The sequence below is a fragment of the Callithrix jacchus genome, chromosome 10 (assembly GCF_049354715.1).
Source record: "Callithrix jacchus isolate 240 chromosome 10, calJac240_pri, whole genome shotgun sequence".
Lineage (NCBI taxonomy): Eukaryota > Metazoa > Chordata > Mammalia > Primates > Cebidae > Callithrix > Callithrix jacchus.
The window spans coordinates 28,679,570-28,704,663 of record NC_133511.1 but is presented as its reverse complement, the minus strand read 5'-3'; the positions used below and the strand labels follow the sequence as shown (position 1 = coordinate 28,704,663).

The following is a 25,094-nucleotide window of genomic DNA, read 5'->3' as shown; positions in this document are numbered from 1 at the left end:
AGTGGTTAATGTTGTGAGTGAATTAAGAGAATATCTGTAAGAAGATACTCTGTCATATACATATAACTGTATATATTTCCTTCCTCTAATGTGTTGTATATTTAGTAGAATTCTTAATATTTTTATATTTTCTCATACAGCAAAGTGCATATATCTCTTGCTATATATGTTTACATAAATTCATCACTATATGTATTATCTATATCTCTTGTTTTATATTATATATGTATTTATTTTCTACTGTATAGTACATTTATATATTCTACCATATATAATGTCTAGATATTATAGGCATTGTGATATAGGGACTCTGGAGCCAAACTGACCATATTAGCTTTGTGACCTTGGGCAAGTCCTTTTGTCTCTCTGGGCTCAGTTTCATCATTTGTAAAACAGAGACAATAATAGTAACTTTCTCATAGGGTTGTGGTGAATATTAACATAAAAGCACTTTGAACAAGTTCTATTAAATAATAAATGCTATTATATGAACTAAATGAGTTTGCTGCTGTCATTGTTCTTATCTCCTATCAATCATGCATACCCATCTATTTACTATATGTTAAATCTGTAGATACACACACACTTGTTTTTATATGTGTGTATATATATGTCTCCCCTATTACTGATATGTATGACTTCTCAACTATATTATGTTTATCTACTCCATAATTATTTATATTTCTCCTGCCATAGTATATATTCTCCTATATTATTATAGGTATTTCCCACATAAGTAGATATTTCCCTTCCTAATTATATATACAGAGCTCCCTTGCTTTCTCATCTTCCCTGTTGAACTTATATCCTACTTTACATTTTTTAAATATATACTGTATTGCCTATTCAATATACAGATGCTTGACTTACCATGACACTATGTCCAATAAGTTGAAAATATCGTAAGTCAAAAATTCATTTAATATACCTAACTGGTCAGGCGTGGTGGCTCATCTTTGTTATCCCAGCACTTTGGGAGACCAAGGTGAATGGATCATGAGATCAGGAGTTTGGATCATGAGATCAGGAGTTCAAGACTAGCCTGGCCAGCATGGTGAAACATGTCTCTACTAAAAATACAAAAAAATTAGCCGGGCATGGTGGCACGCATCTGTAGTCCCAACTACTCGGGAGGCTGAGGCAGGAGAATTGCTTAAACCTAGCAAATGGAGGTTGCAGTGAGCTGAGATTGTGCCATTGCACTCTAGCCTGGGTGACAGAGCAAGACTCCACACACACACACACACACACACACACTGTGTGTATATATATATATACATATATATATATATTTTTTTTTAATTGAACCATTGTAAGTTGGAGACTGTGTGTCTGTGTGTGCACTCAGAACACAGTAGGGAAAAATCACCTGGCAATACATTACACTGTGGAGTATTGGTGGGTTTGCCCTTGTGATGGTGTGACTGCTTAGGAACTGCTGCTCACTGCCTCTGCCTACCTTCATGAGAGAGTATAAGACCACTTGTTGCTAGCCTGGGAAAAGATCAAAATACAAAGTGTGGCTGGGCATAGTGGCTTATGCCTGTAATCCCAGCACTTTGGGAGGACAAGACGGACAGATCACTTGAAGTCAGGAGTTCAAGACCAGCCGGCCAATATGGTGAAACCCCATCTCTACTAAAAATACAAAAATTAGCCAGGTGTGGTGGCACACACCTGTAATCTCAGCTTCTCGGGACGGCTGATGCAGGAGAATTGCCTGGACTCAGGAGGCGGAGGTTTCAGTGAGGCAAGATCACGCTGCACTCCAGCTGGGCAACAGACCAAGTTAAAAAAAATTTGAATTGTGGTTTCTGTTGACCATTGTAAGTTCCGTATACAGTCTCTCTAAAACATAAGGTCCTTGAGGTCATGAATTCTGTTTTGTTTATCATTATATTTCCAGAGCAGAGTCTTGCAGATAGATGTTCAATAATACACATTGCATACACGTTTTATATCTTCTGTATACTATTTTATAGCTAGACTGTAGACATTTATACATATATATCTAATATTATCCTCTTTGCCTGTCTTGTAATATACATTGTATTATCTCTATATATGTTCTACCTGGATTATATACATTGCCTACTATTATTATGTACCTGTATATCTTCTACTTTATAATTATGTAATTTCTTCTTGCATAAATCTAGCTTCTTCAATATAACTTATATATGTGTGTATTTCCTACTTCATATATCTTTTGATATAGACTTTTTATCTAAAATTTTAACATCAACATTTCTGAATTCCTTAGATGTTCTTGAAAAGCATAATTTTCAATAGTGTTCTCTCATTTGGATATGCCATATGTTATTTAACCTTTCATAATTTTCATATTTGATCTACATGTAGTATGAGGTATTTTCTTTTTCCTTTTTTTTTCCTTTTTTGAGACAGCATCTCACTCTGTTACCCAGGCTGGAGTGCAGTGGCACAATCGTGGCTCACTGCAACCTCTGCCTCGCAGGCTTAAGTGATTCTACCACCTCAGCCCCCCAAGTAGCTGGGACCACTGGCGCACACCACCACGCCTAGCTAATTTTTTGTATTTTTGGTAGAGATGGCATTTTGCCATATTGCCTAGCTCTGTCTCAAACTTCTGAGCTCAGGCAGTCCACCCACCTCAGCATCCCAAAGTGATTATACGTGTAAGCCACTGCACCCAGCCCTCCTTTTCCAGTTTTGTATATTACTATGAGGGCCATCCTTTTACATGGAATCTAGATTATGTTTTTTATTATAGAATAATGACCTCGCAGTGAAATTCTGGAAATCTAAATTATTATTCTAAATACTAGACAACAGCATCCAAATTATGTTCCAGGTTGTGAAGATTTATACAATTCACACTCTCATCTGCTGAATATAAAAGTACTCATTTTGTGGAATCCTGACTAAAATTCTACATTAACTTTTAAAAACATCTTCATAATTAGATAGGCAAACCAAATAGATGTCTTTGGTTTTTAAATTTGCAAATCTTATCAAATGCATTTCTGAAGTCCTTTAATTATTTCCTTCATTCACCTTCTTCCAGTAATAAAATTTTTACATGGTTTTCTAAACACATTTCTCAAACTTCTCACCTCTACATAGTACTCAGGCCAGCCTCACTTCTGTCTGTCTTTCCTTAATTATATACAGAAGAGACAGAGAATTACCATTTTAAATGTAAAGCAGCTGCAGTGCCAGTTGAATGTCAGGTACTTTGGAACCACTCTGACCTTGATTTGAAATGCAGCACTGCCACTGCTAGTTTGTGGAAACCCCAGCAACCTTGACTTTGTCTTAAATTCTGTGCTTGTTAGAGCTATTGTGAGAATTAAATGAGACTGCTGGTAAAAGCATCTTGAATAATGCCTAATGCCTCATCTAACTATTATATTCCTTTTCTTCTCAAATTCACGTTAGGCCCATCTGAATCTTTGTGGCCCATATGTAAACCATATTTTATCTTTCATTACTGTTTCATATAATAGAGCCTTTTATTTCTGTCTCCCCTTCATTGCATTCATTGTCTTTTTTGTGTGTGTGTGAGACAAGGTCTTACTCTGTTACCCAAGCTGGCTCACTGCAGCACCCTTCCTGGGCTAGAGCAGTCCTCCTGCCTCAGCCTCCCGAGTAGCTGGCTCTGCAGGCATTCACCACCACACCCAGCTAATTGCTTTTAAACTTTTTGTAGAGACGGGATTTCGCCATGTTGTCCAGGCTGGTCTTGAACGCCTGAGTTGAAGTGATCTGCCTGCCTCAGCCTCCCAAACTGCTGAGATTCCAGGTGTGAGCCATGGTGCCCAGCCCATTGTCTTTAATAGTTTTACTGTAGCTACTATTAGGTAGGACATTTTGAGACATGGTAGGTGATAGATAATACCTCGCACACACACACACTTCCACTTACCTGGTTTAACTTACATTTAAGCTGATCATGTTTTGTTTTCAGAAATACTCTTCCCTGTTGTTTAATCTCAATAGATATGAAATTGTTTAAGTAAAGCAAATTTTAACCAGTCAAGATAAACTCGAACAGGAGGATTTGAATTAGGCTCTTCATTTCAAAAGCATATTCTTTGGTCAAATATTCTCCCCTTGATGTCTATTGGAATGTTTCTTTTAACTGCTCTTAGGCTTTTGAGACATTACTGTTTTCTTTCATAGAAGTGTAAAATCCTTTCCTGTTAGTATGTGTGCTGCAAGTAGAATGGTATAACTTCAAAGCATTATTTATTCCAGAAACTAGCTTTGGTGGGAGATTCACTTCTAGTAAGTAGTAGTTAAACCTAGTGGGCAGGGAAAAAAGTTTTTTTGGGTTTGTATGGCCTCTTTCTTTATTTCACTGTTGAAAATTTAGAAATTTTTCAGTAGACTTTTATGTTCTATACTGCTGCATCATGTTTCTTTCTGTTAATACGTTGTGTTTTATTTCCAGAACACTGGAGTTCCTGATGAGACACTTGTCTCTTCTAGCTGACTATTGTTCCATCACAAATATGCATGCAAAAAATCTAGCAATTGTTTGGGCTCCAAACCTGTTAAGGTAATTTGCATTTCACTTATGACTTTTAGTAGAACTAATCCTAAATAAAAGGCTAATTCATCAGTGTTCCTTAAGGAAACTCTAAAAGATAGAACAAATCTGTTCTTTTTTATTTGCATCTCCCTAAAACAGGCAGCTAGGCCTTAGCTAAGGGACAGTAAAAGTATTTCTTCCTCTGTTTGTCTGTGATTTACACATTTAAAAAAAGAGGCCCTTTATGACTGCTGTCTTTACAACTCTGTGATGAAAATGTTTACCTCACAGATCAAAACAGATAGAATCTGCCTGCTTCAGTGGAACAGCAGCTTTCATGGAAGTGAGAATTCAGTCTGTGGTTGTCGAGTTCATCCTGAATCACGTTGATGTGCTCTTCAGTGGCAAAATCAGCATGGTCATGCAAGAAGGGGCAGGTACGGCTCTCATGGCTTCCTTCCGTACCAAGAGTGTGTGTCTCAGCTTTCAAATAAGTAGAAAACCACGCATTTCTTATCTCAATGGAAAAAAACACGTCACTGGTATAAGCCAGCTAATAATGTATGGCTGCTTACCAAAATGCACAATTTGACAGTTATTTTGTGTGTATGTAGTGAATGCTATGTATTAGACCTATCGTGATCTAAGTTCATGCCACGTTAAAAAAAAACTTGTCATTCATTATTGATGTATATTAAAGTATGAAATGGAACAGAAGAAAAATTGCTTTCAGAACTAAAAATATCTGAGTGATTGATCACCTTTCCTCATATCTTTTAAGGAAGGAAAACAGTTATTAAAGAGTTTTATATGTGTGTATGTGTGCCACTGGTATGTCACCTTCAGTTTTTCACTTAATATAAAGCACTATGGTTTTTGCCATTTAAAATACTTGAAGAAAATAGCAGACAGGTAGATAAATGGTGAGAGGGATACTAACAAATTGAATACACTGTCTTCATCACCTTTCTTTTCTTTTTTCAGCTTCTCTATCAAGGCCCAAGTCCCTCCTGGTATCCTCTCCATCCACCAAGCTGCTGACATTGGAAGAGGCCCAGGCACGAACACAAGCTCAGGTCAATTCTCCAATCGTGACAGAAAATAAATATATCGAAGTAGGAGAAGGACCTGCTGCACTTCAGGGAAAATTTCATACCATAATTGAGTTCCCACTTGAAAGGTAAAATTTGTTAAACCCTGTTTTAAGATATGATCTTCATAGCTATGTACTATTATTTTCTTTTAGTTTGCTTTCAATTTTGTATCTTAGTATTACTCCATTGAATTCTAGGCTAGTCCCAGAGAAACCTATTTATTCGAATACGGATGACACAGCTTAATGGGGAATGGTACAAATGATTCTTACTTTACAACATCATGTAATTTTATAAAAGAAGAACATCAATTGTATAGGGAAAATTGTTTGGAAAAATAAGGATCACTATACAGGGTTGATTTTTCTCTCTGAAATATGTTGTTTTGAAATTTGTTTAGAAATAAGCTGTGTTTGAACAGTTTATTCAGAAAGTCAGGAATGGACAGTGACTTGTTTGATACTGGTTTCACATTAAGGTTAGAATAAATCAATAGTATGGTCTCCCAACCAATAGCATCAGCATCACCTGGTGGTAATTGCTGGAAGTATACATTGTGCAGTCGTCCAGTCACACCCCAGACCCACTGGATCAGAAACCCTGAGCAAGGGACTCAGCAATCGGTCGTTCATGTAGCTTTCCAGGTGATTCTGATGTCTGTTAAAATTTGAGAATCAGTGCAGCAGTTTGCTTTCTCAATGTCCCTTCCATCTCTGAAATTCTATTACTCTAAAGAAATGATAATAACATGGTTTCTGTATCTTCTTTACTAGGTTATAGTAGGAAGACTAATGTATGTAAAAGTTATTTTTGATGTCTCTGCTACTCCTTTGGCTATTACACATGAATGTAAGGATTTTGATTCTCTGGATTGGGTAGTACTAATATAACTTTAGAATTTGTTCTTCCCATATTTTAGTATACTCCTCTAACTTCCTTTCACTTCCTGTGACTAAAAACGTTCTGTCAACAAAAAGTCAGAACATACTCTTTTACTTTGTCATCCTGAGTTTGTCTTCAGCATCTTGATTTTATATTTTAGTTCCATAATTTACTCAAAGATTTCCTTATGGAGTAGTAGTTAAAAGGGTAGATATTGAGATGCAGGTAGACCTGGATTTCAATCCTGACTCTATAATTTAATAGTTATATAATGTTAAGGAAGTTATTTGAACTTCTTAGTGGCATCATTTCCTTGGCTGCAAAATGAGAATAATAGTACCTACCTCATGTAGTTATATCTGATTTAAAGGAGATATTACATATAAGGCAGGTAGCACAGTGCCTGGCATTCAGTATATGTTTGTTATTATTCTTAATCCTTGTCTTTTTTTTTTTTTAACCTTTATTCTCTACTCACACCTAAAATCATTTTAACTCTGTATTATTTTTGGACACTTAATATTTACTATTCCCAGATACATCTTATTTCCACTTGTTCCGCAGTTTGTGAGGTTGAATCCAAATATTAAACTATGTATAAAATGATCTTTGTGAAAATAGTTACTAATACTAAAATCCGCATGTTTAATATCCATTTCCTGCTTTGGCTGCACTGTGTAGAGTGTGCTATCTGAAAGGTGGATGTTTGCTTACTATTTCACTTATGCCTCTCCAGGCCGTTTGGTTCTTTCTGTCATGTGTTCATTTCTTTTCTATAAGAAAAGACAGACCCATGGCTATCTTAATATTGATTAATTATTTTCTCTTTCATAGAAAGAGACCTCAAAATAAGATGAAAAAATCTCCTGTGGGTAGCTGGCGTTCATTTTTCAACTTGGGAAAATCATCATCCGTTTCTAAACGAAAGCTTCAGCGGAATGAGAGTGAGCCTTCGGAGATGAAAGCCATGGCTCTGAAAGGTGAATGCCCGGGAGGTTCTCCGTTCTGGTGCTGTCATGATGGTCTTTAGTTGCTCCGGGCACATTCTTCACATATATTATGATCTGCTTCCATAACATGTTCACAGTTGTGTCACACAACTGTGTGTCTTCTTTTACCAATTCTTTATCTCTAAATAAAATAGTAATATAAATTATATATAAATATGTAGAAGTATCCAACTGATATAGTTTAAGAAAACTGTATCAATTATATGTAATAAGAATGTGATTAAAATTCACATATAACTTGTATATTGTAAAATACTGCTATGTTATCTAAATTTATTTTTAGATATATATTTTAGATTTATTTTTATCTAGATTTTTACAGATTTAAAAAAATTACAAAACTATGTTTCAATATCCTTTTCAAGTTTATAACTCTTAACTAAAGGTTTTTTTCAATTAGGTATCTCATTAATAGAGTATCTTATTAGATCAAATAAATCTATCGCTGTTGGAAAACGACTCTTTTAAAAATAGTTTGAAAGTCATGTTCCGTTGATATTAACAGCTTCTGAATCTAGGAAGGATAGTAGTACTTTCTTCTTAGGTAATGTTAGAAGTATAATGTTCAATTATACTAATATTAATTGGTCATTCAGTTTGCAATCATGTAGAGCCTGTACTAGCTATTTTGATAGCAGTCTCTGCAGATAGAAAATTAAGATAGTACCTCTGCCTTCCAAGTCAAATTAGGAAGTCATATGTATAAGAAAGTAAATTTTAGCACAGAATCGTGGTTATTGAAATAGTGGTTTAGGCTAGGTACAGTGGCTTACACCTATAATCCCAACACTTTGGGAGGCCAAAGTGGGAAGATTGCTTAAAGCCAGGAGTTCAAGACCAGCCTGGGCAACAAAGTGAGGCCCTGCTTCTACAAAAAAAAGAAAGAAAGAAAGAAAAAATGCAAACAACTGAGGTTTGTTGGCACACACTTTTAGTCTTAGCTACCCTGGAGGCAGAGGTAGGAGGATTACTTGAGCCTAGGAGGTTGAGGCGGCAGTAAGCTATGATTGTGCCACTGCACTCCAGCCTGGGTGACAAAATGAGACATTGTCTCTTTAAAAAGAGAGTTACATGAGATAGTTATGGTAGGAATTGCCAACTCTGGTAGAGGAGGGGCTAGCAGTTAGAAAATACAACCATTGATAAGGGTTTTCAAGGAGAAGTAGGGATTCACTTAATTGACAAGGGACTAAGAATAGTATTGCAGGAGATGGGAGCAGAGTGAACAGAAGCCAGTTTAGGGCGGAATTCTGGAGAGAAGCGATGTTTAAAGATGGGAAATGAAGAGTTGTCATGAGAGGAGAGTAAGAAGAAATGATTAGAAAGGTAGACAGAATAAAAAAGATATGTGTGCTGTCCTCAACAGAGGAGGGAGGACTTAAAAAGAAAGTGTTCCTAGTGCTTCTGTGGGGTTAAAGAGGATGAAGATATTTAGCGAATAAGATTCAGCATATGTACGTAAAGTTACCTGTGTTCGTATCCCAGAATTCCCGTAACAAATTACCACAAGTCGAATAGTAAAAAACAACAGAATTTTTTTTTCTTATGGTTCTGGAGGCTCAAAGTCTGAAATCAAGGTATCAGCAGGGCTGTGCTCCCTCCAAAGGGAGGGAAAAAAAATCCCTTCTTGCCTTTCCCAGCTCTGACGATTGGCAGCATCCCTCCAATCTCCACCTCCATCTCCAAATGCCATCTCCGTGTCTCTGTGTTTTCTCTTCTTATAAGGACACCAGTCCCTAGGTGTAGGGCCTACAATAATCCAGTATGATATCATCTCAAGAAATCATATTGGTCTTTAGGAAATATAAAAGAAAGAAGCATCTTAGTTAATCTCTATGCTTAAATTCATAATCCTTCAGAAAAGAGATTTTTTTCACATGGAAACCATTTGAAAACAATGTAACCCATTGTATAATAGGGTACTAAATTACTGTCAAAGTGTATAGCTAATCACTCTTAAATGTATCAGGAAAAACACTGATCCCATTAACCACTGTGTAACAAATAATAAATCTTCACACTATTTGGCTTTTATTCTTCAGGTGGCAGGGCAGAAGGAACCCTCCGTTCAGCTAAAAGTGAGGAGTCTCTTACGTCTCTCCATGCAGTTGATGGTAAGACTAAAAGCATCCGTCATTTTATTCTGTAATATATTGCATAAAAGAATACTGCAATTGAGTATATTTTTACATATCTGTACTTAATAAATAGGCTATCAACTCATTTCCTAGGAATACTAGTATCTATTTAGTATTATTCAGATTAAAATTCATTGATGCTTTCACATGGTAGCAATCTTTAATCTTTTCATTTTTGGCATGACTACTTTTGGCTATTTTTATGACTACATAAAAATAGCCAAAATATTTCAAGTTAACCATTTATATTTATTAATGTCTAGTGAAAACTTGTGTTATTACTGTGTCCTTCTTTAGATTTTACAATAGCATAATTTTATAAAGTGTGTAATTAAGTAATTTTGATATTTAGACCAGTAGTGTTTTATCTTGCAAATGGCTTAACCTGATCTTAAATTTCATAGATTGGATTGATTACATGTGGTCCTCATTCTGCAAGGATAATTAGTACTTGGAGAAGGCAACTTAAAATAAATCTTCAGCTGGGCTTGGTGGCTCATGCCTGTAATCCCAGCACTTTGGGAGGCTGAGGCAGGTGGATCACCTGAGGTCAGAAGTTTGAGACCAGCCTGGCCAACATGGTGAAACCCTGTCTCTCCTAAAAATACAAAAATTTGCTGGCATGGTAGTGCACGCCTGTAGTCCCAGCTACTTAGGAGACTGAGGCAGGAGTATTGCTTGAACCCAGGGGGTGGAGGTTGTAGTGAGCTGACATTGTGCCACTGCACTCCAGCCTGGGTAACAAGAGCAAAATTCTGTCTCCAAAAAAAAAAAAAAAAAAAAAAAACCCTTCTTAAAATAGGGACCAAAATTTCATGGTTAAGAATGAAAAGAGGTTTGACTGCAATGTAACTTAAACAACAAAACTAAAAAAATGTGCAAATAAGTTTATCTTTTATTTAGCAAAAGTTGGATTATGGTTATATCTATGCACTAATTTTTAGAATAAAGAATTACTTCAATGTCAATTTGGAAGAAGCTCTTATTTTTTTAAAACCATGTAATAGCACAATAGGACATTTATTTATTTATTTGAATTGTGTTTTGCCATTGCAGCAGAATTATAAATAAGATCCTTTTAAAAAATACTAACCAAGAGCTACATTGATTTCCAAAGGGCTTTTCTTAAAGCAGTGATACTCAAGAGCAAGTGAAATCTTGCTCTTTTGAAATATCCTGAGGTATCATCATCTTGGTCTGTTTTTTCATCTTCATTAAAAACTCTTCTAATTGCCAGATCCTCATGACCAATAGCTTTGCTTTTGATTCCAGAAGTTCTCCCACATCACTTTATCTGTGTGGTTGACATCATATGAGTTTTCCAAGATGTTCAATTGAACTAGTCAAGATAACCTACAAAAACAATCCAGCAAGCTAGGTAGATACTAATGTTAAGCAGAAGATATTTGTAAGGAATTAATTTTATGGGTGATCAGTACATTTGTGAATGTGTGTGCATGTTTGTGTGTATATATATATTGTGTGTGTGTATATATACACACATGCACACCCATTCACAAATGTGCCAGTCACCCATACACACACACACACACACACACACACACATATATTTTTTTTGAGACAGAGTCTCACTTTGTCACCCAGGCTGGAGTAGTGGTGCAATCTCAGCCCACTGCAGCCTCCAACTCCCCAGTTCTAGTGATGATCTTGCCTCAGCCTCCCAAGTAGCTGGGACTACAACTGTGTGCCACCACACCCAGCTAACTTTTATATTTTTAGCAGAGATGCGGTTTCATCGTTTTGTCCAGGCTAGTCTCAAACTCCTGACCTCAGGTAATCCCCTCACCTCAGCCTCCCAAAGTGCTGGGATTACAGGCATGAACCACCACACCCGGCCAATGTATTTATATTTATTAAGATAGTTTCTGCCTCTTTAAATTACTTTTTAACTATGGCAATTAAAATAATCCTAATAGAATAGAGAGTTTCTTTTTTACCAGTTAGATATTTAGCAATGTTGTTAAATTATGTAATACTCTCTGCCACTCTTGAGGACTCTGCTTGAAAAACTTAAAGCCTGTTCTGAAAGAAAAAAGATGACATTTTTGTTAAGTATCTGAAAGGAATTTTTTTACTAAATATATGTAGATACTTTGTGGGATTGTAAATATGTTTTACTTGAGAAGAGAAGTTCAAGCTATTTAGAAATTTGAATATTATAAGGATGTTCCTCCCCCCAAAAAATCCATTTTGCTATTATAGATTCAAAGTGCCACTCAAGGTGATTAATTCCACCTCATAAGTCATATGAGGAACAGTGATAAAATAAGACACAAAGAAATGAAAAACTTGCCCAAACCCACACCAAGAATCGGTGTTGGATTAATAATAGAATCCGAGCATTCTGAGGTCTTTTTCCTATCCAGACACGAAATACTGCATTCTCCCTCTGATTCTGTCACGTTTGCTATTTAGCATTTGGTTTGGAAGTTCTATTATCTCAAATTTAAATGATCTATGTGCACTGAAAGAATTTTCAGAAGGAAAATGAGAAGTAACACTTTCTTCACCTAGGGAGTAAGTTACTGCTATGAAAGTAGGTGACTTACCATAGCATTGTGTATCCCAGGATGTCATACTTTGATATTGTTATTCATTTTTTCTAGGTGATTCTAAGCTCTTCCGCCCCAGAAGACCCAGATCTTCCAGTGATGCACTGTCTGCCTCTTTTAATGGAGAAATGCTGGGGAACCGCTGTAACTCCTATGATAACCTGCCTCATGACAATGAGAGTGAGGAGGAAGGAGGGTTGCTTCATATCCCAGCCCTTATGTCTCCTCATTCAGCTGAGGATGTTGACTTGAGCCCACCGGACATTGGAGTAGCCAGCCTGGATTTTGATCCAATGTCATTTCAATGTAGTCCTCCTAAGGCTGAATCAGAATGTCTGGAGAGTGGTGCTTCCTTTTTAGATTCACCAGGATACTGCAAGGATAGACCAAGTGCCAATAAAAAGGATGCAGAGACAGGTGGTAGCCAGTGTCAGACTCCAGGAAGCACAGCAAGCTCTGAACCTCTCTCTCCTCTTCAGGAGAAACTGAGTCCATTCTTTACCCTGGACTTGAGTCCAACTGAAGAGAAATCATCTAAGCCATCTTCCTTTACTGAAAAGGTCGTCTATGCTTTCTCTCCGAAGATAGGACGGAAATTAAGCAAATCACCTTCTATGAGCATATCTGAGCCAATTTCAGTGACCCTACCACCACGAGTGTCAGAAGTCATTGGTACAGTCTCAAATACCACAGCTCAGAATACATCATCTTCTACCTGGGACAAAAGCGCTGAAGAAAGGGATGTCACAAATAGATCCCCCACCCAGATAGTAAAGATGAAAACAAATGAGACAGAGGCCCAAGAAGGATGTGAATCTGAAGTCCAGCCCCTGGACCAGGTGGCTGCTGAAGAAGTAGAATTGCCAGGGAAAGAGGATCAGTCTGTCTCAAGCAGTCAGAGTAAGGCTGTAGCTTCTGGACAGACTCAGACAGGTACCGTTTGTTTTCCTCCATTCTTTCTTTAAGTTAAGAGGGATCTTCAATCCTGTGTGCCATCTGTGCCTTTTAAGAGAGAAATTTGCTCCACAGCTAGCCTTTAATCAAAGAGAATGCTTTTCTGGGTGGTGCTGATGGCTCAAAGCCCTAAATTAAAAGCAGTCACACAAAGCTCCCCAAAAGGGCCAATGGTCCTGCTTCAAATCTTCACAAAAGTCCCCTTATCTTTGGACAGTGAGAATTCGTGGATAATTTTTGCACAACTGCATAGCTCTTGATTCTGTTTTCTCTTCTAATAAAGTATCTTTATTGTAGCCTTCCAAGTTAACAAGCCAGCCTACACCATCAAATGTAAAAACTGTTCATAATAACAATCTGCAAGCACTTGAAGCTTGTTTTCTAAGCAATCTTTTCTGAGCCAGGTGAGGGACCTGCTTTTTTTCCCCCCATCTCTGTAGCAATTCAAGAGGAAATTGCGGTCTTTATACACTCTTTGTTTTAGTTTTCCTTCTGAAGCAGATGTGTTTTCTACAGCATTTGCATGTGGGATAGAAGATCATGGATTGCCATTTTGAAATATGGAAGGCACCTGTTTTTAATGATCACATGGGGAGTGTTTGGCTTTCCATTTAGGATAACGTAAGCTACCTTTTCACTCTCATTTTTTTTCCCAATTTCCTACTAGGAGCAGTTACCCATGACCCCCCTCAGGATTCCGTTCCTGTCAGTTCAGTCTCTCTTATCCCACCACCACCGCCTCCGAAAAATGTTGCCCGAATGTTGGCGCTAGCATTAGCTGAGTCTGCACAGCAAGCCTCAACTCAGTCATTGAAGAGACCAGGGACCTCTCAGGCTGGGTATACAAATTATGGAGACATAGCGGTGGCTACAACTGAAGATGATCTGCCCAGTTCTTACTCTGCTGTTACTCTTGATAAGGCCTATATCCAAACCGATCGACCAGCAGAGCAGTTCCACCTCCAGAATAATCCACCAGGAAACTGTGACCATCCTCTCCCAGAGACAACAGCTATTGGGGATCCTACCCATTCCAACACAACTGAATCTGGGGAGCAACACCACCAAGTAGACTTAACAGGGAATCAGCCACATCGAACCTATTTGTCTGGGGACCCAGAAAAGGCCAGAATTACTTCAGTTACCTTAGACTCAGAGAAGTCTGATGATCATGCAAGTTTCCCTGAAGACCAGGCTGGGAAGAACAGTATACCAACTGTCTCCTTCATGGATCAGGATCAGTCTCCACCTCATTTCTACAATGGAGATCAGCCTCCTTCTTACCTTGGTGCAAGTGTGGATAAACCCCATCACCCTTCAGAATTTGCAGACAAATCTCCCACACCTCCTAATTTACCTAGGGATAAAATCTTCCTTCCTTCTGGGTCCCTTGCAGACAAATCACCCACACCTCCTAATTTACCTAGAGATAAAATCTGCCATCCTTCTGGGTCCCCCGAAGAGAATACCAGCACAGCCAACATGACTTACATGACAGCTACTCCAGCAACAGCCCAAATGAGCACCAAGGAAGCCAGCTGGGATATGGCTGAGCAACCCACCACTGCTGATTTTGCTGCTGCCACCCTTCAGCGCACACACAGAACTAATCGTCCGCTTCCCCCTCCACCTTCCCAGAGATCTGCAGAGCAGCCACTAGTCGTGGGGCAGGTACAAGCAGCAACCAATATAGGATTAAATAATTCCCACAAGGTAAGAAGGGGAGGATATCAGTGAGATGAAATATACTTTTACCAAAGGTATGTCACTTTTTTAGCAGGGTGTGTTGCTATCTTTGAGTCAGATGCAACAGTTACTTTTAAGCTCTGTGGCTGATTTCCATGAAATAGTTCCCATTTGAGGTTGGAGTCTGCCATTACCTTGATGCTGGCTTTTCCCCAGGAAAGGAGTAGCTTCTAGACGACTGTAGCTTAAGTCTGTATAGCAGGAGATGACCTGCTCCCTTTTCCTCCTAAAGTGTCTTAGTTGTTTATTCATAGTAACACAAAGAAATCATGATCAAATGAGACAAAGTGGGCTTTAAAATTATGGGTTGCTTTTTCTTTTTCAACTCCATCACTGACTTATTGTGACTTTGGGCAAGTCATTTGCCCACCCTCTGCCAATTATTCACAGCTACACAAGGAAAATACTTTATTCTCAAAACATTTGTAAGACTTTGCCTTGCAGACTTTTTGGAAGTATAAGAGATTATAGTGCCTTGGGATTTTTTGTTATTTTCCTAGCATTCACTAGCGGTTTGTTTCATAGTCAGGCACCTGTTTCAATGAGAGAATGTAGTATGCAGAATGCGAGGGTTTCTTCCTGAATTTCCTCATATTTTAAAATGCCACAGGCTCTGTGTGTGCGTGTGTGTGTGTGTGTGTGTGTGTGTGTGTTTGTGTTTGTTTTATGGTTACCTTGAACTATTAATAGGACTTAAGATTTTTCACCTTGAACTATTAATAGGACTTAAGATTTTAGACTTTAGGGGCCGGATGCAGTGGCTCAAGCCTTTAATCCCAGCACTTTGGGAGGCTGAGGCGGGTGGATCACGAGGTCAAGAGATCGAGACCATCCTAGTCAACGTGGTGAAACCCTGTCTCTACTAAAAAAAAAAAAATACAAAAAATTAGCTGGGCATGGTGGTGCGTGCCTGTAATCCCAGCTACTCAGGAGGCTGAGGCAGGAGAATTGCCTGAACCCAGGAGGCAGAGGTTGCAGTGAGCCAAGATCACGCCATTGCACTCCAGCCTGGGTAACAAGAGCGAAACTCCGTCTCAAAAAAAAAAAAATTAATTAATTAAAAAAAAAAAGATTTTAGACTTTAGTGGAGGATGCTGTGTCTAGCTACTACTTCTCAAGGATAGCATGTTTGCAGTTTGAGGATTATCTTTGGCCTGTGGGTCAGACTAGTTGGAATCAAAGATAGGGAAGAGGCAATAGCCTCTGATTTGAGTATTCCCTTTCCCTATTTTTGAAGGCTTAAAATGTACACTGTGTACAACTGTGGATTTCAGAAATCTCTCCAGATGATAGAATTAACTCTTAATTTTTAAAAAATGTCCTTGATATTGAGACTGAGCTAGATTAATAGGTAATATATAGAACAGTATGTACTAATAGATAATATGTAGAACTGGGTATGTATTTTTAAGCTTTACTGTGTTACTTGGGTAATGCCATAGGCAACCTCATCTCACATTTAAAACCTCTCATAAATTAGAAAACCTTGAATGGTTCTCCAAAGATGATACTGGCCATTGTACAAAGTAGCAGCATAAGCCTTCTTTTCGTAGCAATGGGTACAGATTCATTACAACCACATGGCTTGGTTCAATCTGCTACCCAACCAGCCTCAATTTGTGAGTTACAAATTTATTAGTACTTGATTCATAGAGCAAACAAAACATAGACCATAGTATTATCATCTTTCAATAGGTTCAAGGAGTAGTTCCAGTTCCAGAGAGGCCACTTGAACCTCGAGCCATGGATGATCCTGCATCTGTCTTCATCAGTGACGGTGGTGCAGCTGCTGCTCAGTGTCACATGGCTACAGCTGTCCAGCCAGGCCTGCCTGAGAAAGTGCGGGACGGTGCACGGGCCCCACTGCTGCACCTGCGTGCCGAGTCTGTCTCTGCGCACCCCTGTGGCTTTCCTGCACCACTGCCCCCGACCAGGACGATGGAGAATAAGATGACTGCTGCCATACACTCCAGCAGTACAGATGCCACCAGCAGTTCAAATTATCATTCCTTTGTCACTGCTTCATCCGCCTCTGTGGATGATGTGTTGCCTTTACCAGTTCCTGTCCCACAACCTAAGCATGCTTCTCAGAAAACAGTTTACTCCTCCTTTGCTAGGCCTGATGTCGCCGCTGAACCCTTTGGTCCAGAAAACTGTTTGCATTTCAATATGACTCCAAGCTGCCAGTACCGTCCCCAGAGTGTACCTCCACATCACAATAAATTGGAGCAGCACCAAGTATATGGTGCCAGGTCAGAGCCACCAGCCTCCATGGGTCTTCGTTATAACACATACGTGGCCCCAGGAAGAAACGCATCTGGACACCACTCCAAGCCATGCAGCCGGATCGAGTACGTGTCTTCTTTGAGCTCCTCTGTTAGGAATGCCTGTTATCCTGAAGACATTCCGCCGTACCCTACCATCCGGAGAGTGCAGTCTCTCCATGCCCCGCCATCTTCCATGATTCGCTCTGTTCCCATTTCACGGACAGAAGTTCCCCCAGATGATGAGCCAGCCTACTGCCCAAGACCCCTGTACCAATATAAGCCATATCAGTCCTCCCAGGCCCGCTCAGATTATCATGTAACTCAGCTTCAGCCTTACTTTGAGAATGGCCGGGTCCACTACAGATATAGCCCATATTCTAGTTCTTCTAGTTCCTATTACAGTCCAGATGGGGCTCTGTGTGATGTGGATGCCTATGGCACAGTCCAGTTGAGACCCCTTCACCGCCTTCCCAGTCGAGATTTTGCTTTCTACAATCCTAGACTGCAGGGAAAGAACTTGTACAGTTACGCTGGTTTGCCTCCACGTCCCCGGGCCAATGCAACTGGCTATTTCTCTCCCAACGACCATAATGTAGTCAACATTCCTCCGGCTGCTGATGTAAAGCACACCTACACCTCATGGGATCTTGAGGACATGGAAAAATATCGCATGCAGTCCATCCGGAGAGAGAGCCGTGCTCGGCAGAAAGTGAAAGGGCCTGTCATGTCTCAATACGATAATATGACCCCAGCTGTGCAGGATGACTTGGGTGGGATCTACGTCATTCATCTGCGGAGTAAATCAGATCCTGGGAAAACTGGACTTCTCTCAGTGGCAGAAGGAAAGGAGGGCCGCCACACAGCCAAGGCCATCAGTCCCGAGGGAGAGGACCGCTTCTATAGGAGGCATCCTGAGGCAGAGTTGGATAGAGCTCACCACCACGGAGGCCATGGTAGCACGCAGCCGGAGAAGCCATCCCTTCCTCAGAAGCAGAGCAGCCTGAGGAGCAGGAAGCTTCCCGACATGGGCTGCAGTCTCCCTGAGCACAGGGCACACCAGGAAGCAAGCCATAGGCAGTTCTGTGAGTCAAAAAATGGGCCCCCGTATCCCCAGGGAGCTGGCCAGTTAGATTACGTTTCCAAAGGGATTCCAGACACTTCTGAGCCAGTTGGCTACCATAACTCTGGAATAAAATATGCTGCATCTGGGCAAGAATCTTTAAGACTGAACCACAAAGAGGTGAGGCTCTCCAAAGAGATGGAACGGCCTTGGGCTAGGCAGCCTTCTGCCCCAGAGAAACACTCCAGAGACTGCTACAAGGAGGAAGAACACCTCACTCAGTCAATGGTCCCACCCCCTAAACCAGAGAGGAGTCATAGCCTCAAACTCCATCATACCCAGAACGTGGAGAGGGACCCCAGTATGCTGTACCAATACCAACCACACGTCAAGCGTCAGAGCAGTGTGACTGTAGTGTCCCAGTATGATAACCTGGAGGATTACCACTCCCTGCCTCAGCACCAGCGAGGAGTCTTTGGAGGGGGCAGCATGGGGGGGACGTATGTGCCTCCTGGCTTTCCTCATCCACAGAGCAGGACCTATGCTACGGCTTTGGGTCAAGGGGCCTTCCTGCCCACAGAGTTGTCCTTGCAGCATCCTGAAACACAGATCCATGCAGAATGAGCCCTGGGAGCAATAGAGTTGAAGCAGCCTCTGCTGGACAGTGGACTGTTCTATTTTTTTCAATAAGCAAAAAGATTAAAAAAACAAAAAATACTATAAAACTCCTGACAACATTTAAAAAAGATAATAAAAGTAAACAAATCACCATCTTTTTCCCCTTCCCTGCTTCATTACCACCTCTTCCATCTATAGACTTGTCATTTTTGTCTTTTAAAAAGATCTGAAGGATGGTAAAGCCCTGTGCTGAAACCTAGTAGAGAAATTTGTCACAGGCTATACTTGCCATCTAGGGCTAGCTTGAAAGAGCTTGAGGACTGCCTTTCACTGAATCTGAATTCAGCGTTGACCTTTCTTCTTAGTATTTGCTGAGAAATTGAGAGCAGTTCACATGGATTTCCTGGTAGGCTTCTGCATTCCCTGTTGTGTTCCTGCTTCTCCTTCCGTAGCTGCACAACTTGCCCAGATCGACACACTGTTCTCACTTCATTCTCCCCATCTGAGAAGGATCTTGTGTTCAGTTAGAGTAATGGAAAAATCCCTGATCCTTCAAGATCAGTCAGTCAGACAGTTAGCAATATTATAATTAAAAATAAGAAATTAAGACTTTAAACATTTGGTAGTGTCATCATAAAACATCAGACCAGTTAGACTCAGGCTAAACCATACTCTTTATATTTTTTTCATCCTTGTTCCTCACAGTTCAATGAACAGGCTCATTATGACAGAAGGAATTTTTAAAAGTTCGAATTTAAGGAAGCTTCTTAGGTGAAACAAAGTTAAGTTCTCATTGCCAGTGAACTTTGTTAGCACCAGTAAACTATATCCATGCTTTTATTGCATTGCCCGCCTTCAGGTTTTCTTCTTCTTCCACTCCTCAATAATATTTGGTGAATTGTAATTCTAGTAAAACATGTTATACCATTGATTTTCCTAAATTACCAACTTTCTTTAATTAAAAAAACAAAAAAAACCCCAGCATGGTTTGACTGGATAGACACACATAGTTTATTATGGACATAAATTTACATGTTTGTTTCTGTTTTTAAACCAGAGTACAGGGTCCCTGGGAATTATTTAAGTAGCTACGAGTTATCTATTATTAGACTGCAAGTTCCCGCAATAACCACTTAGTACACAGCCCCATTTCACCAGTTGGAGTTCTGGGCAGTTATCATTGCTGTCCTAAGGCATTACTGTTGTTTGCTTACTCTGTACTTGTGTGGTCACAGTCTTGTAATTATCATCTACACCAGCATTTCAGGTATAGCTCTTTATAACTCTGGAGACATGTTAAATATGTTTAAAAGCCGCGACTTTTGAAGTTGCATTCCCTATTAGAGTAGGAACTCTCTAGCCCAACTCAGTTCTATGTTCTCAGCTCCCTCTACCCCCAGAATACATCAGACTAGCAAGGCAGTCCTATGTTTACAAATTGAGTTTAGATTGTCATTTCACTCCATAACTCTTAATAATACTCAAGCTTTATACATTCACGTATTTTAAATGCTTGGTCTGTAGAAGACACTAGGAGTATTGCATTCCATTTACTGGATGGTTGCTGCTCTGGCTTTTTAGAACTTGAAATTAATTTTTATTTAGAGCAAAGGAGGAAATCTTTTAAGAGGCTAAAATCATGCTGCTATTATTGCTGTGAAATTGTATAAAGATTAGGATTCATGCCAGTTTTTATTTTAAAAATAATGTGCATTTTAAGGGTTTATATTTAGAAAAATAAAATGTTTTAAGAACAACACATTAATATGTGGAAATATTCTATAAGGTTTTATTTTGTTCCCCTAGAATTGATTGGAGGGATGCAGTAAAAACTGTAGTAGAATTCTTGAAACACTCATATGTGAAAAGGTCTGTGGAAATTTAGGCCTCTACATTAAAAGTACAGACCCAACTGGTGTCAAAGTGTGAGGAAACCTGATAGGATACTTCCATTTTGGCACAAAAACACCCTAAGTGCTACATATAAAAGTTTGACCTTCGGTGAATATGTGGCACTATTTTTTTTACCTTAATCATATTTTTGTCAAGTAGGCAACTCATTGCCCTTTGGAGAACACACCAGCCCTGTAAGTTCTCACTAGCAGCATGGAGGTTAGGAAGAGGGGCTGCTGTGACGAGGAGTTACACATGGCTTTAGTAACTGAGAGCCCAAAGGAAGTAACCCAGGGAGTCCAGTCCAGTTTTAATATTTGTGGGTTTGTTGTCATACAGATTGTTTAGTCTTGAAACTAAAGTCTATTTTATAAATAGTAGGGTCAATTCCTCAAAACAATTTCCTTATTAATAAATGTCCTATAGGTTTAGAAATACCAGGTAAATATTTCAAATATAGAGTGATGACTGCAATTACTGGTATAAGCGTGAAACACAAACTTTAGATAAAATCTCAAGTTGCTTCATTAATGCATGCTAGCAACAGCCTTAACTTTGGATTCAGTTATTTGAAACACTTTGCCGGCATCTTTCCCTTTCTAATATTGTGGGGTGGAAACCAGACGGCAAATCACTGTGAGCCTGATACCTCAGCACAGTTCACCTTGTGTGTGACTTCACAAATAGATTAACTGAAGAATGTTAATTACTTTCAAATTTTGATGTGGAGCATTATGATCAAGGAAATGGAGCTGCCTTATACATTAAATCCGTAATTTAATCCTATTGACATTTTCGTAGCCATGCCTCCAGATATTATCTTTTTGGCAAAACTCTGATTCCACAGTTTGGTCTGATTGAAATAAATATTCCCTGGACGTCCGGCTAGAAATTTTGCTAACAATCCCAGAGGTGCCATTTTCTTATCAATAAATTTCATCTGAGCCTTATTTCTTACTATATTCAATTTCCTTTCAAACATGCAAGTCCCTGGGATGGTCCCACAAGTAGGGCCTGCCCATTTCTTACAATGGTAAAGCATTTTTTAAAATTTAGGGTCAGGTTGAAAAATTGTAGGACTAATTCTGTAGAGAGCAGGGACTATTATTAACATGAATGGGGACAGAGGAGTAGGTTACATTTGGAGCAGTAACAGTTGCAAACAATGTACATTTGAAATTTGCCCCTTTAGTTGAAGGAGCCTGCAAAGTCCATTTCTCTGTTTTCAGCCCTGTCAGTCACCCATTTAGTATGCTGGCAAAGTATTGCTTGAGCAGAATGTGTAAGAAAGTAATAATGAAAGCAAAAGTATGTCAGAGAGTTACTTCTTCCACATGGTTAGAGGCATGTGATTTTCAGCACTGTGTTACAGAAATGTCAGGAATGGTGTATTATAATGTGTGCAAGATAATGTCAGTGTGCACAGAGGGTCTTTTTTCCTTATCTGATTAGTACTGTTAATGTTCAAAGAATAAAAATGGTTTTACAGTTTAGATTCTGAGATAGAAAAACCTGATTTTTCAACCATGACCTGCATGAGAGAAGCATCCTAGGAAGTCTTAGATCATACTTTTGAGTTTTTAACTTTAATTTATATAGTGTTTTTTTATGTCTTAATATTTTTGTGAACTGGTGTAAATTGTAATGCATATAAGCTTGTGTATTTTTGTAAATAGTTTTGTGATTTATTTCTTGCCCCGTATGTAAATATTTAGAGTCTCATTTCTTGCAAACTTATTTGAAGCTGAGTTGTGGGTTTTGGGTTTCATTTGTTTCTTTGGTTGCAGGGTGGGGTGGGGGGTGGCAGGGGAGGGAAAAGGGATTTTTGTACCTGGAGATGGAGATACCTTGTGGTTTAAAGCGAATGTCCCACTGAAAGCAATTCAAATATCAACAGAATTATTTCAGGTTAAAACAGACTGCTTTGTGTATGTGTTTCCTTTTTGACCAATATGAATTATACTGAAAGAGTGGGGGTATTGATTTGGGAACTTAGGACCAAAAGCACATGTTTTTATGACACCTCGTATTATGTCCAGTGGTAGGTTATTTGGGGAAAGGGGCTAAGTGTCTTCTGTTGTTATTTATTTACCATCTCTTGCTGCCTGGCCTCATTTCCCCCAAGTCAAACACTGTTCTCTTTAGAGCGGTAAAGGCCTCTTGATTGATCCTGGAGAGTCTGGGCTGACTTGCTGCTCCCTGCTCCTGAAGGAGTCCACGCTCCGCTCTTGCAGCCTGGTTCCTGAGTGAGTACTTCTCAGGAAACTGAATCGGCTTATCTCAGGATCCTTCAAAGGGGATTCTGAATAAAAGTATATTTTTTACAGACTCCCAGGAAACATCTTGGACATCCTGTTTTCTCTTAAGGGGGAAATGACCATAAAAGAATGCCTCAGACAAGACCACCTGTGGTGAGCAAACACAGATCAAGTGTCACTGAGACAGTGGCTCTAGATGTGAACCAAGTACTGCAAGTGACCCAGCTGCCCAGCAGGGCTCCAGAGTTTCTTCTGCTGCCACAGTTCTCAAAATAAATACTTCAGTATCAACCATGACTTAAAGGTTGGGTGGGGAGGACCCTCAATATTCAGCTATTGAATATTGGTTTTCCTACTAAGAGTCAAATTACAAATCATTCTTCATTTTAAGGTGTTAGGGCCCTATTCTATTTTGCCAGCAATGGGGAAAGTTGCCTGTTTATTCCATATGGCCCTGGTGAGCCAACCGTCTCTTCTGTGCCTGCATATCACACTCCAGACCTCAGCAAAGATACATCTGCTTCAGTAAGCATCCTCAGACCTGAATAAATGTTCCCATGGAAACTGCTCAGATGGGATGAAAGAAAAGATACAGCCAAAACTCCAATGGGTCTTCTACTCAGTTTTCGGGATTCTGCTTTACATGCCAACTATTTCATCACCAAACTTCCTTTATACTGACAAAAATATGGCACCTACCTCTTAAAATGTGTATTTATCACTAAGGAATCAGTAACAAATACAGTGGTGGTGGTTGAGAATTTAGTCATTTGTGATTGTACAGGAACAGGCACATTTTAAAGTGATATTGACTCCCCATTCAGTAAAACCTTGGGCATCTGGAAACATTAGAAATAAGATATTTTAGTTATGTTTTTCATACAGTTGACAGTGTACCTCTTTAAAAGTAAGGTTTAATTTTATTTTAGGCATTTTAATCAAAGTACCTCCAGAATATATTTCCAACCACAAATTTTGTTGCCAGTGTAGTTTCATCACTTAATATCAGTGGATTACGGCACCACACGTAAGTTAAGGATATCCTCGGGCATGCCGAGATAAAAGATTTGCGTTTTTACCAAGTGATTTAATGCCAGTCCTTTTTATGTCTTTGTACCTTTTTTTTTAAGTTTCTTATGTCTTTGCTGCTGTCACTTTTTGTTACTGTCTAGGAACTACCTATAAATCTTCCTCTAACTTTTTCTGTTTGTGATTCTAATCTGGGGAGCAAAAGCAGTTCTGAACTGGAGCCCTGAAAGTTTATTCTGAATTGTGTGGCCTTCGTGTTGTCTGTTTTTTGTTACTCCGGGGCTCTTGTTCTTTTCTCCTACCAAAGGGTTTGGATAGCTGAGTCTCAGAAAGTAGGTGTTGGTGTGTAAGATGCTGAGAAGGGAGAATGAAACAAAAGCTGAATAGTTCACCCTGCATTTGACGGTCTGTGAGAAAGCGAAGTGATTAGATGCATCGGCATTTCCCGTTAATAACTGCAGAGTGTTTCTCCCCTATCGGAGAATGCTAGGCCGTAGAAGACAGTTTGAGCATCCAGAATTAAGAAACTAGAATATCATGCAGACAAAACAGCTTCCGCTGTCACTGAGTCATTCACAATTAGTGTCTTAATTCTCTAAAAACATTTTAAAAAGCATCCTAGATTTCTCAGCCACTAGTTATGTTTTAAATTCAGCAAGTAGTTCTCAAACTTCAGAATCCATATAGAACACCTGGAGAGCTAGTTAAACAAGATTCTTGAGCAACCACCAGATGGTCTCATCCAGTGTGTCTGGGATTGGACTCACGTATATAGTTTCAGTACCCACTCCATGTAATCCTGGTGCAGATGGCTGAGAAATACAGAACTAGGTAGAATATTTAATAGGCTGCTTCCTTGCAGAGGGAGCTGTCTCTTATTCATTAAGGTTACCACCTTTTCCCATTCACACCTTGGTTCCCCTTCACTTTGGTGATAAGGTAACAGGAATGTATTATTAATTTCTCTCTCCCCTTGGTATAAATATTAAACCTCAGACCCATTTATAATGATGGTGTGCAAAAATTAGAACTAATTGAACTGAACAAACGATAATG

General features: G+C 39.3%; 1 protein-coding gene across 11 annotated transcripts in view; it reads left to right on the top strand.

Moving 5' to 3' along the window:
- The window catches only part of ARHGAP32 (Rho GTPase activating protein 32), a 320,343-nt gene extending 297,677 nt beyond the window's left edge, over window positions 1–22,666 (top strand). For all 11 annotated transcript variants that reach the window (XM_035265066.3, XM_035265065.3, XM_078339806.1 and 8 more), the window contains 8 exons: window positions 4,436–4,543; window positions 4,808–4,953; window positions 5,501–5,696; window positions 7,327–7,472; window positions 9,545–9,616; window positions 12,268–13,146; window positions 13,835–14,880; window positions 16,609–22,666. In XM_035265066.3, the coding sequence (XP_035120957.3) occupies window positions 4,436–4,543; window positions 4,808–4,953; window positions 5,501–5,696; window positions 7,327–7,472; window positions 9,545–9,616; window positions 12,268–13,146; window positions 13,835–14,880; window positions 16,609–18,864 (4,849 nt within the window). In that variant the 3' untranslated portion in view covers window positions 18,865–22,666. The remainder of the gene's footprint in view (window positions 1–4,435; window positions 4,544–4,807; window positions 4,954–5,500; window positions 5,697–7,326; window positions 7,473–9,544; window positions 9,617–12,267; window positions 13,147–13,834; window positions 14,881–16,608) is intronic.
- The last annotated feature ends 2,428 nt before the right edge of the window (window positions 22,667–25,094 follow it).